Below are 13,675 nucleotides of genomic sequence, written 5' to 3'. Positions count from 1 at the left end.
CGTCTGAAGTTGAAAGTTTGTTTTCCTCTTATAAGAACATTCTGACAGAAGGCAATGGATGACAGCAGAAAATATAGAAAAATATTTAATTATTAATTGTGCCTCCAAAAAACAATTAAATGAGATTGAATCACATGTGCACCTATAATTTTTTTTCTGCTGTTTTCTTATCAGTGTGAAAAAATAAATCTAATAGAGCTTAGATTTTAAGTTACATATTTTTTATTTATTACATATTTATCTACATATTTTGCCACTTTTAGCTACATATTTATGTATATATTTCTCATTTTGATATTACATAAAATCTGGGCTCTGGTTATTACCAATGTGTGGCCTTCACGATCCCGTGACGTCCTTACTATCTCTGAGACACATTGAAGGAAAGAATGTACAAAAAACCCACAAAACTCAGCCGAAATTAAAACAAGAATCAGACAGGAAACAGCTGCCATATTATAAAAGAATCTGCAAAGAGTGTTAGAGAATTTCTTAAGATGTTAAAAAAAACACACACACACACGCACGCACGCACGCACGCACGCACGCACGCACGCACGCACGCACGCACGCACGCACACACACACACACACACACACACACACACACAAACAAAAAAAAAATGAAAATTCTTCAATGTAGCCTGTTTTATATATGAATATTTCCTTTTACCCGAAAATGTTTACTTTTTTGTCAATAGATATTTCACTGGGTTATACACTTTACAATCAAATATATTATTTGAAATATGAAATGGAACTCATAATTCTCGTATTACAGTGAATAAGTGCCAACTTCCCATAATAACCAAAAGCAGATTGTCTCTTGAGAAGTAAGGTGCAGCAGATTCTCTTATTTTTGGTAATGACTGTAAATTATGAAGAAATGATGCAATGACAGCAGGGCAAACAAAGAGATGCTGAGAAAACTGTTCCAATCCATTTTCTTTTATCACAAATTTAACTGCACTCACTAGAATCTGAATTCAGGTTTCCAACATGGAAAACCAACAGATAAACGAATTGGCTAGTGCATATAATTACTACAGATTTACTATATTACAGAAATTTATAATTAGTTGCACTGTATTACAGAAATTGATGCAATTTAACTATATTATCAACATAATGTTGAGCTTTTGTCTATAGAGTTGCTAATTCCAGGGAATGGACATTCAGGACACATTAATAAAAAAATGTACATTTAAAATAAACTTAAAACACACTTCAATGTAAGTGGGTCATTTGCAGAATTTGTATAACAAATGATGTCCATCAATTCTTACCCTTCCCATTATTGCATTTATAACGATAGAGTTATAAATTCCTAACAGTGAGTAGTTTCAATACTAATGTAGTAAACATCACAAGAATTATTTCCTTCATGTGAAATATTTCACGAGAATAAAATAAAATTCTCATACTGACAGCTAAAATGCAGTGTCCATACTAAATAAGTTTTTAAAATGGAGCCTGATTATGTCCAGATAAAGGTTTGTTTAATCATGTAATTGAGAAAAAAATCAAAGAAACATTTGGTATTATCAAAACTTCTTCATTCATGTCTGAGTTTATATTTCCTTAAATACGATTACATAATTAGTCTAGTCCAGTAAGTCAGTCAGGTCTGTTACACTATTCTGTTCCTATGGATACACAGTTGAAAAAGAAATCCCACAGATGTCAGCACAAAGATTGTACTGCTATGTTCACTCATTTTGATTTGGCGAGTTTGTGTGTCAAACTCTTGCTTTGTGTTTTAGTCTAAGCGTGCATTTTTACTCTGTCAGATCTGTTTGTGTTGTGTTTTCCACAAATAACAACATATAAAGTCAAGATCAAGAGGACATAATAGTACACGTGTCAAGTAAGTAAGTTGCTATTTTGAAGATTTTTAAGCAAAAACATTTTAGGTTCGCACATGCTTGTTTGCTTTGTCATGTCTGTTACCTGTCAGATCTGGTACTCCATGTCATGTCTATTACATCATTCAAAACAGTGCTGTAAAGCAAGGTGAGTGTACAGTGGCTGATTACTATGGCAGAGACATTGCACTATATTAATACATGCAGAATATGCACTAAATAGTACTTTAATTTTGACGTTCTCAATCACCATTTGTTTACAATTTTTGCAAATGACCCAAGTACATTTGTATTTTGAAGCTCAATTAAACACTCAGAATTAGGCTTACTATCTTTGTATTAATTTTGGTTGTATATTAAAACAGGCAACATAAAAATCTTCCACATTTAAAAGCACAAGGATTGATATGCAAGTCACTAGACTCGCTACATCGACATTATTGTTTATAAGAGTACTTATTGATTTCTTTTCTTTTAATAGTACTTTGTTTGTGGAGACAAAATTTAAAAATTCTCTACAGTATGTATTAAAGTTCGTCTTTACTAAGAGTTCCGATTTCACAAGTTCGAGCTATTGAAAAATTAAGAGTGGGAGTTGTTAATTATCCAATCCAGAGCAGTTTTTAAGCATGCTTTATCACCTCAAATGCTGTGGCAGCTTGTTAAATGAGTATATTAGGAAAACCAAGCAATAAAAAACTAATGTTTACAGTAACAATTAAGTCCTTTAACACAACATGACATGCTCTCTTTCCATAATTACCTGGCCTCCAGAAGTACCTGGACTAGTAACCTGATGAGAGGAAGGCACACTGTCTGTAACTTGGATCCCAGCTTGACTAAGCAATGCTCGAGTCTCTGCTGTATCTGATTGACCAAGAAGCTCCACTGCTTCTTCTAAGAACAAAATATGATGGTGACAAATTTAAAATTATGAACGACATTTAAAGCAAACATGATTACTATCTTTTTTTAAATTTCTCCCATATGTTGTGTATAAATTAAAACTAAGTTTTGAATTATAAATTTTTATCAATCAAGCTGATTAATATACTGCAGTGATGTGGCGTGCTCTTAACAGAAATGCAAGTAATCATATAAGCAACCCCAATCCCAATATATATTATTATTATTATTATTATTATTATTATTATTATTATTATTATTATTACTGCTACTATTACTAGTATTATTATTATTACCATTATTATTATAGTTTTTTTAGTGGGTGAATAAATATAAAGACGCAGTAAATGGACAGGTGCTCACAGGGATTGGGTCACCTGGTGAGATGTTTTTCAACTCACACAATTTATTCTCGTCTAAAAGCAGCCTTTAATATCTGTGCACGTGTGTAGTTTACTTTTAATTATAGAAGCTACTCAGAAACTATAAATGACTGCATCAGTTATAAACTATGTTTATTTAATGTATCCGCAAATTTTGTGGTGAAACTCAAAATATATTTAAAGCTACAAAATAATGTGTTTGAAATACAAGAATCTAGTGATTACACAAGGCTAGTTCAAAATTTGTTGTCAATTTAAAAAACAAAATATATCAATCATGATTTAATAAAAGCTATAAAAATTCATACTAGTAGCAACTAGCATGAAATATGAGTTGAGAATTAATTATTATAAACATGGTATAAACAAATGAAATACAGAATAAGTATACCTAAAGTGACAACTCTTCCTCCAGTCATATCCAATGTTTCAATTGCTGGTATTTGAGTCTGAGGACTGGAATCTTCTTCTGGAGATTCAGCCATTTCCAATTCAGTTGAAACACGTTGCTCTTCACTCTCCATCTGGATCCATTCGGATGAAGAAGCTACAAACATAAGAAACTGTCGTAATAGAAATGCTATACAAAGCATACTTCTTCCTATCAAATTTTTATATCATAATAACATTATCTAATCTAAAGAAACAACGATGAATAATATTAAGATTTCTTCAAATGCATTAAAAATGAGTAATTATACTTAAAAGTTACTTAAGATTTTCCTGAACATTGCAGTCATAATGCCTACCTCTTAAATATTGGACAGTTCTGTTCCCTCATAAGTTCTAATGATACGTAAATCCTCGAAAACTTTACCTCTTAAATATTGGAAAGTTCTGTTTCCCTGTAAGTTCTAATGATATTATGTAAATCCTCGAAAACTTTACCTCTTAAATATCGGACAGTTCTGTTTCTTCATAAGTTTTAATGATATTATGTAAATCCTCGAAAACTTTACCTCTTAAATATTGGAAAGTTCTGTTCCCTCGTAAGTTCTAATGCTATGTAAATCCTCGAAAACTTTTCCTCTTAAATATTGGAAAGTTCTGTTCCCCCATAAGTTCTAATGATATTATGTAAATCCTCGAAAATTTACCTCTTAAATATCGGACAGTTCTGTTTCTTCATAAGTTTTAATGATATGTAAATCATCGAAAACTTTACCTCTTAAATATTGGACAGTTCTGTTTCTTCATAAGTTCTAATGATTTTATGTAAATCCTCGAAAACTTTACCTCTTAAATATCGGACAGTTCTGTTTCTTCGTAAGTTCTAATGATTTTATGTAAATCCTCGAAAACTTTACCTCTTAAATATCGGACAGTTCTGTTTCTTCATAAGTTCTAATGATTTTATGTAAATCCTCGAAAACTTTACCTCTTAAATATCGGACAGTTCTGTTTCTTCGTAAGTTCTAATGATTTTATGTAAATCCTCGAAAACTTTACCTCTTAAATATTGGACAGTTCTGTTTCTTCATAAGTTCTAATGATTTTATGTAAATCCTCGAAAACTTTACCTCTTAAATATCGGACAGTTCTGTTTTTTCATAAGTTCTAATGATTTTATGTAAATCCTCGAAAACTTTGCATTGGTGATGGGAAATTATCTTTTTACTTCCTTAACTTCAGTATTAAATAATGCTGCAATTTACAGAGTCTACAATCACATCTGTTAGTGGAATAAGAAAAAGCTAGTAATTTTGTTTTCGCATTCAGAGACAGAGTTATTTATCTGCTGTCAATCTAAGACACTGGATCTCCAGTTTTACTTCCCTTTCGAAAAAAGCCAGAGTGATTCTTTTCATCTTTAAAAACCTGTTGTTCTCAGTTAAATCTGAATCCACAAACATTGAACCCAATGGCACACATGATGACCACTAGATTAAGTTACTGAGGACTAAAATAATAAATAACAATCAACAGAATAAGGAGATTTTTTCTCACGTATATTTTGGATGAATGAAATTATTTAGAGCATTTTTCGGGCCTTTAAATAATAAAAAGAAAGAAACTATATCTAACATGAAATATTTTGCGCATTTCATCTTCTGACTAATATACAAAACTGAAAATGTGTGAAATGCAGAGTGTTCAAGAAATATATTAGCATTTCTTTTTATATACCATGTGTTTCAGACCACTCTATCAGCCTTTTTTCCCGAAAACTATGTGATACTGATTGTTAATAAAAAATGTTTGATAACCAAAACCTATGTAAAGAATGAGTAAATAATAAAAGTTAGAAAAAAAAAGTTTCAGTAAAAGTTGTTTCTTTTTAAAAGTAGTTTCCAATGGTACCTTCAATGACCTATGTCCTCATTTGAAATTTCGAAGTTGACCATAGGTATCCCTACTTCCGGTTTGTTACAGGAAATGGTACTACCACCAACTGATTCTTTACATAGGTTTTGGTTATCAAAAATTTCTTATGAACAACCAGTAAGAAAAAGGGCTGATACGGATGGTCTGAAACACCTGGTAAAATTACATTTTTATTACTGGCGAGATTGACACAAACCACGTAAACATTAATAACCATGTCTGGAAAACTGTCTTTAATGGAGCATATGTTCAATATGACCTATGTTTTATCTTACGACCTCTTTAGGTGCAGCCATGCATTGACAAACATTTTGTGATAAATCTGCATTTAACATGAAGTACAACTGCAGAAAGTTTACATGGATTCTAATTTCAGTATCTTGTTTTCTTTGATACAATTTCTCTTTCAGGAAATCTCAGAGTACGAAAAAACCAAGACTGACGTCTGGATTGTGGATGGCTACATTCTGCAGTCTTCATATTGTTTGGAAATACAATTTAACATCATACAACGCTCAAATGCTAGAAATAAACAAAATGATGTTGACTGTGTGTGTGTGTGTACAGACCCAGAAACAATATTGGGCCATCTGAATCTTCCAAGTTCCAGTTATAACATATTGCGCATGCTTAGAGCTTACTGAGCAAGCACCAGTATGTTATAACTGGAATTTGGAAGATTCAGGTGGCCCAAATTTTGTTTCTGGGTCTGTATATGGTCACTCCTGCATGAACTCCTCTGTATACATTGACAGACCAATTGGACGGAGTTACACAACAATAGACCAACCGACAATTTGAAAAAATTGAGATATTTGCACAAATCTGTTGTTTGCTTGATTATATTTAACTTGGAAAAAATCAAGAATGCAATATCTGCACTTTGCTGCTGTTTATAAGCAAAATTCGTTTATTGCATAAAATTTATTGATTTATTTTGCTTTGCAATGTTACATCAACTGCTGGTCTGTTATTAAAAATCGGTTAGCCTTTTTTAATATTATTTGTGCTATTTTTTGTAATAGTATGAGTGTTACAATACTTATTGCATAAAATGTTTAATAAAAACCAGATTTATTTCAGTGGTCAGTATCTCGAAAACAGGTTTTTGGCAGTTGGTCTGTTATTGCGTAACTCCGTCCAATTGTCAATTAAGAAAGCTGTTTCACGATGTCCATGTATCATGGTAGACTGTACCAATGAAGGAAAATAATTCAGTGACTCGAAGGCTGAAAATTGTGACCCACATACTAAATGGGATTTATTGAAAGAAAAGCTGTATTTAAGGAGGCTAATAATCATAGTGAGAAGCAGAATCGAAATTCTGCAGTTGTACCACACGTTACCTGAAGGTCTGTGTTGTACAATGGTTTCCAAGGCAAGGGTACATTTAAAAAGGGGTTATCAGATCAAAAGGAGTCATGTTAATAAGTAATCCATTAAATATCATTTTCCAGGATTTTGATATTCATTCTATTTGGAGATAAACTCATACAAAGTTCTGAAATTTTGGAGATATCCACAAACCAATTACCATAAATGTCTCAATTACTATTTAAGAACAAAAATATTTTACATTTAAAAGTAAAAATAAAATTATTTTCCTTTCAATATTAAATAAAATACGCAATAAAAAATGTATACCTTTCCTAGATGCTTCACCTGCAGTATTTGATGCATTTTCAGAGCTTGAGTTTCCACTGTCAGATAAAATACCAGAGGCCTGAAGAATCTCTGCTAACACAGAGTTTTTACTTAGCTGTTCTTGACTCAAATCAAGAACTATCACATTGCCCTAAAAAAAAGAAATATAATTCCTACATATCCAAAACCATGTATGCATATAAATACAGTTCAACTTTATTATAGCAACATTGGTTTACACGACACTCATCTGCAATCTATGGCACCAATTAATTCCTCAAAAGATACGTGCTTTTCCATCTTCCTTAAAACAACATACATAAATACATTTATTTCGTAAATAATGGCACTGTCATTCTTCATTTTCAATGTAATTTTCCAAGAACCAGAATCTTTTAAGATTTCGACACATACTTTTCCTTGGGAAGTACATTAGTATCTGCGAATCCAGGTTAAGTTTCCTTCAAAGTCTGCATTGGCATGTTGTACCTGCACAGTTGTTGTACAGATCAGATACAGCAGTACAGCAGACTTGAAAACAACATGGCTACAAAAGAAAGTTGTCTAGTGTCGAATAAAAAATAAAAATGACAAAACTAAAAGCTTTGGAGCACTAGATTGTGATACTTGGGTGAATGATGCAAGTCAAGTGAATGAATGCCATTAGTAAAAAAAAGTGTAGAAATCAATATTTTTACTGTATCCAGCAGGATGCTGATATCGTAAAATCCACTGTAGCCCTTAACTAGGGTTTCTTCTAACAAATGAGGGGTACTTTGATTGGTATTCATTATAGACAGTAGCTGCCAGCAGCCAGAGTTTGAGGTGTGGTCAATATGTGTTGTTTCATTTAGAATTTATGAATGTGTTCCAGATCATCTTCATGATTAGTGCATCATACTCAAACAGGACTATGACAAAGGTAAAAATTGGTATAGATATAACACTGTGACAATGTGGCCTGTTCTGGGAATTGTTAAAAATGTTAGAGTATGTTATGAAAAGTTTTTGTACATTTTCAGGTCATTAGACTTCTTCTGTATGGCCTGTCATATGTGGAAATAAAAAACAAAAGACATATATGCACACCAAATTTTGTTATCTATCCTCAATTATATGAATAAAGCCCTTTCCTACGATTAATTTTGTTCACAACTATCATCATTACCATAAATGTCATCTTATTGGTCACACAATCTTTGTGACAGAGTATCTTTCTATGCCCTTTCTATAACTGATGATGATGATGATGATGATGATGATAATTTATTTATTTACTAATATTTAATGATGATGATGATAATAATAATAGTAATAATTTATTTATTTATTAATATTTAATGAGCTCTACAGCAGCCAGGAGCCAATTACAGTTCAGCATAATAACAACAACAATAATAATAATAATAATAATAATAATAATAATAATAATAACAACAACAATAATAATAATAATATTTATTGTCATTGAGTGGAAAACTTCACTATAGACACTGTCAGAGTTACAATCTTACAATAATACATTTCACAGATATACAAAACATAACATTTAATTATTAAAATAATATAAATATTTATTGAATTATATAATATAAAATTAAAAGTACTATATTTACTAGATGAAAGACAGTACCAAGTACTACTTGTCATATATTTAATAACTAATTAAGAATATTACAACAGAGGGTAAAAATAAATTTAAAAAATGCAGATAAAATAGCGCAATTTGCTCTGTTCATTATTACATTGAAATTTAAATATTAATTGATCCACCATTAAGTTTCATTCAAAATCTCACTACAAAAAAACATTAAAAAACAACAACCATAACTTATAAGTTTGAGACTGCATTATTTAAAAATGTATGTCCATTTCATAGAACTCATTGATCAAGTAAAGTGGGTTTTTAATCAACCAACTATATAATTTTGTTTTATACCTTTCAACAGGAAGAAGCTGAATGTTTATAGGGAGGTCATTAAACAATTTGATTCCAATCACCTTATAACATTTTTTGTCACACTAAGTCTACAAAGTGGATAATCTAATAATTGCCTATTCCTCGTTGTATGATAGTGTGCCTCACTTCTCATGTTAAATTCCTGCATATATTCTTTCATAAACACTAGAACATCATATATGTACAGGTTTATGACAGTCTGAATACCTGTCCAACATCATTCACTGTTTTGGTCCACTTGTTCATTTATTCAAGACTGTGTATTAAATATCTACAGGGTGTTAAAAAAAAGTATCCAATATTTTAGAAGGTGATAGTATGCATCAAAACAAGAAAAAAAAGTCTAATAAAGATGGGTCCTACAACACATACTTTCTGAGATTTGAACACTTTATCATAGGAAGTGCTCAATGTGACGTCCATTTATGGCAATGCATTTTTCTGCCCTACAATACAGCAGGCTACCAGATAATCATACAGTAGTTGACAACCCTGGCATGGAGTACTGATACGTCGCAAGGAATACTGAAAACAAAAGTTTGGTTGCGGATATGAGCGGGGTTCAGCAGAGATGGTGTTGTGAATTTTCGTAATCTGTATGTGTGGGCTGATGAAAATCACCGTGCAGTTGAAGAAATAAGGCATCAGCACTGATTCTTAATCAATGTATGGGCAGGCGTTCTTGGCGATAGATTAAGGGCCATACGTACTACCACAGAGATTAACTGGGGCTCGTTATCAAGACTATTATTAACGTATTGCCTACTCTGCTGGAGTATGTGTCATGTCAGCAAAGACTACAGATGTGGTTCATGCATCATGGCACACCAGCACATTTTTTCCACAATGAGCGTGAACACCTGACACTGTTATTTCAAGACCGCAGGATTGATTGGAGAGGCACAACACCTTGGCCTGCTCGTTCCCCAAACCATAATCCCCTAGACTTTTGGTTATCAAAAATAACCAGGTCAATTTCAAAGAGTGCGTGATTCCTTACGTCGAAGGGCAGAGGAATGCATTGCCATGAATGGACATCACATTGAGCACCTCCTATGAACAAGTGTACAGATCTCAGAAAGTATGTGTTGTAGGACCCATGTTTATTAGGCATTATTTTCTTGTTTTGATGCATACTAGCACCTCCTAAAATGTTGGATACTTTTTTTTAACACCCTATATTGGAGAATTAAGGTAGTGAGATATTAGTCGATGACATTAATAATAAAGAGACAATGTGCTTGCTAGAGGGAGGGGGGAAGACAGCAATTATTTATGTCAACTTATTCAATGAAACATAATTGGCCAGTTTTTCCAAGTAATGTTTAATTTGGCTTGACAAATGTTAAATTAACAGCTGGTTTATTTTTAATGTTTTGTTAAGATGTTTTCCATTTTTCCAACATAATTTTGTTTAAAATAACCAACACTTAACTTTAACTGTCGTTAATACTATTCTAACTACTCAACAGCAGTTGGTAATGATTTTGCATATATAAGACAACTTCTTATTGGCTGATATTATTATTTAAATTCTGTACTGTAGAGTAAGTCATGAAACATATGTAAAATCGTAACCTGTTACAGTAGCCATGATTAATACAGTACAGAGAGTTGATAAATGAAAGTTCCATTGACTACTATTGAATAATAATTATTATTATAATTATGGTTATATTTTATAATGCTAAATATGAATTTCTGTTTAGAAAAATCTCAGCATTATGACCACCAGGTGACAATAATTACACGAATGTGTGTGTAGTCAACTGTACACAAAACCCCGAGGAGAATTCCGTATCATATAAGATTCTCTAATTCAGGTCCATGTATAAATTATATGTAATTTCGTCCTAAAGAAGCAATTGCTGCTGAAACATTTTATTATTTACTCACTGCGTATTTTGAAGCACTATTGACATCGGCTCTAGTTGAAGAGCCAGTAACATAGAATCTAGAGTTAATAGTAGCTGGTGAATTGGAACAAGTGGCCTATTTCTATTTGTAGGATATTCAAACCTGACTCCGATTTCTTGCCACATTGAGATCGCACATTTCCTCAATATTAAATGGATAATAGCTCAGCATCGAAATAGCATCAGTATGATAATCAGTTGACTTATAAAGATTATCTTCCCTATATTAATGTTCCAAAATATCTTTTAAATTATATATTACCAGTCTTATGGCCGGTTTCACAAAGCTTCATTAAGGTTTTAATGATTCATTAATGTAATTTACTGGTTCATTCAATCATTTTTATATCTCATCAAGCATCTTTAGCCTAACGAACCAGTAAAACTATCATTAAATTTAGTGATAGAAATTTCCGTCTTTAAATTTTTAATTATTCATTAGTTGCAATATAAAATGGCGGAACGTTTCGACGCAGAATTGTTATATCTGGAACTGCTCGAAAATTAAGAGTCAAATGGAGATAATATTAACCATTTAAAAACCGATCATTTTGAAAATTTGAATGACACAAAAATTCACAAAAGATACCGCGTCACGAAGATCGTGGTACCAGTACTCAAAATTTTAGAAGAAACTGATCATAGGTTAGAATATCATAAAAACGGCTGAGACAAAGCTGGAACTAGTCAACTAGGTAACATACAACTGAGTTTTATTTTAAGACATGAAAGTGATTATTATAACTACATACCGGTACCTAAGAAATAGTAGTAAATTAATACACAATGTGCATTCAAACATAACAAAACTTAATTGGTATATTAACTTTCATTTATTAGAATTATATTATAGCCAGCGATAAGAGCTGGATTCTTGGAATTTATAATCGTTTTCTTTCCGATGGAAATTGAATTTTCCAGCAGGATAATCACCCCGCGCACACCGCCATAAACGTTCAAAGACAGTTCACGGAAAAGCATGAAAAAGAGGAGGATTGACAAATATCGAGACATCCCACCTCAAAATCCAGATCAGTTCTGGGATCAAGTTCTGGCTACCTGGGAAGATTTCGCTAAGGACCAGAACTATTTCCGCGATCTGGTGGACTCAATGCCCCGAAAATGCCAGGCAGTGATAGACGCCGGTGGCATGTGGACAATGTATTAGATCCACATGTGCATTTCTTTTACTTTTCTTTAATTTGTTTGTTTATCTTTGTTTTATTTCGGGAAGAAAATTGATCTCCCAAGAGTTTTTTAAATTCTCCTAGTGGAGCCAGAGTTGCGAAATAATTCGTTCCACTACACAAAATTTAAAAAATGAAGAAAGGTAACACGTATAAAAATTAGTTACGTTAATAAAAAAAAAAGTTATCGCCGAGAATCGAACACGGGCCCCTGCAGTGGCAAGCCAACTCGCTACTGACTACGTCATCGGAGAGTCATGACATAACCTGCGCGACGAGGCATATATAGCTGTTCCGCTTGAAGTCTATGGAGACAGCGCACATATAAACGTACTCGTGTAAATATTTTAATGTTCAGTACTAGTTAATGTTTCATTTGGACTGATTTACTAAAGTTTGGTGAAACCGGCCCTTACTCTAAACATTCCTCAAAGAGAAACATAACATGTTATTTTCACAACTTTTGTCTGAACAGTTGTGGTGTTATCCGCCATGTTTAACTGTTTGTTAAATGAGTTAACGGCCTGAAATCCTACATTTAAAGTTAACAAATGGTTAAGAACCTGTTAAGCCAAACTGGTGTTGAACAAATGGAAAAACTGTATTTAACAAACTGTTGAAGGTTTAACAGTCGTTAAGTGTTCTAACAATACTTGGACAAACCGGCCAAATATATTACAATAAGTTATTCCCGTAACAGTGTTGGAATGATGATACAGGGACATGTAAGTCATATGCAGAAAAATATACAATACAACAAAGGAAGATTATGCAAGTTCTGTGACAAAAACTATTACTCACTTGTGTAGAGGATACAGGTAAGTTGAGTGTCTGTTGACTGTTATTACTGCTGCCACTCCCACTTGGTTGCACGACTGTGGCTGGTTTCTGCACAGTCACTGTAGTAAGAGGCGATGATGGCAGATTTGATGACGTCAAAGATTTGCTCATGATGACTTTACCCATCACTTCCTGCAATAAACGAAACACCAAATAGTTAGTATCCATGACAGTAACATATTATACACTTTCAGAACAGATTAAATTTAAAAAATCTAAATAAATAAGTAAAAAACCCTAACTCAGGTTTTGTGATATGAAATCATAACACTAATAAATACATAAGGATCTGGAAATCTTCATTATTTCTGTTCACAGTTTAATAATCTATTTCCTTTTACACAGGAAAGGATTTAATGTATTAATGGAAATTTGGTACTTTATATGCAAAATACATATTGCAAATAATATTCTACAATATATTCACAAGTGATATTCTTTGACAATTGTACTTTGGTCAAGGATTTCACATGCATTTGATATTAATATCAGTATATATATCGTTAAAAAATATTCTGCACTCATGTTTTCACTTTTTGACAAGAAAAAAGCGTTCTTTTAATAAGTCATACTTATTCTCCTTAAAGTTCGGATATATTAAGTAACTTTTCATACAATGGCAATAGGAAAGAAGAATCGTAATCATTTTA

At 32.3% G+C, this 13,675-nt stretch overlaps 1 protein-coding gene across 6 annotated transcripts in view; it reads right to left on the bottom strand.

Annotated features, from left to right (window-relative positions):
* Window positions 1–13,675, bottom strand: part of LOC138701371 (BRCA2-interacting transcriptional repressor EMSY) — a 61,934-nt gene that overhangs the window by 21,115 nt on the left and 27,144 nt on the right. For 5 of the 6 annotated variants that reach the window (XM_069828199.1, XM_069828198.1, XM_069828201.1 and 2 more), the window contains exons 11-14: window positions 12,987–13,157; window positions 7,123–7,273; window positions 3,545–3,700; window positions 2,628–2,761 (exon numbers count right to left, since the gene is read on the bottom strand). In XM_069828199.1, coding sequence (XP_069684300.1) covers window positions 2,628–2,761; window positions 3,545–3,700; window positions 7,123–7,273; window positions 12,987–13,157 — 612 coding nt within the window. The remainder of the gene's footprint in view (window positions 1–2,627; window positions 2,762–3,544; window positions 3,701–7,122; window positions 7,274–12,986; window positions 13,158–13,675) is intronic. The other variant, XM_069828203.1, reaches the window with a different exon arrangement.

This window comes from Periplaneta americana, chromosome 6 (assembly GCF_040183065.1).
Source record: "Periplaneta americana isolate PAMFEO1 chromosome 6, P.americana_PAMFEO1_priV1, whole genome shotgun sequence".
NCBI classification, from domain to species: domain Eukaryota; kingdom Metazoa; phylum Arthropoda; class Insecta; order Blattodea; family Blattidae; genus Periplaneta; species Periplaneta americana.
This window is presented reverse-complemented; position numbering and strand designations above follow the sequence as displayed.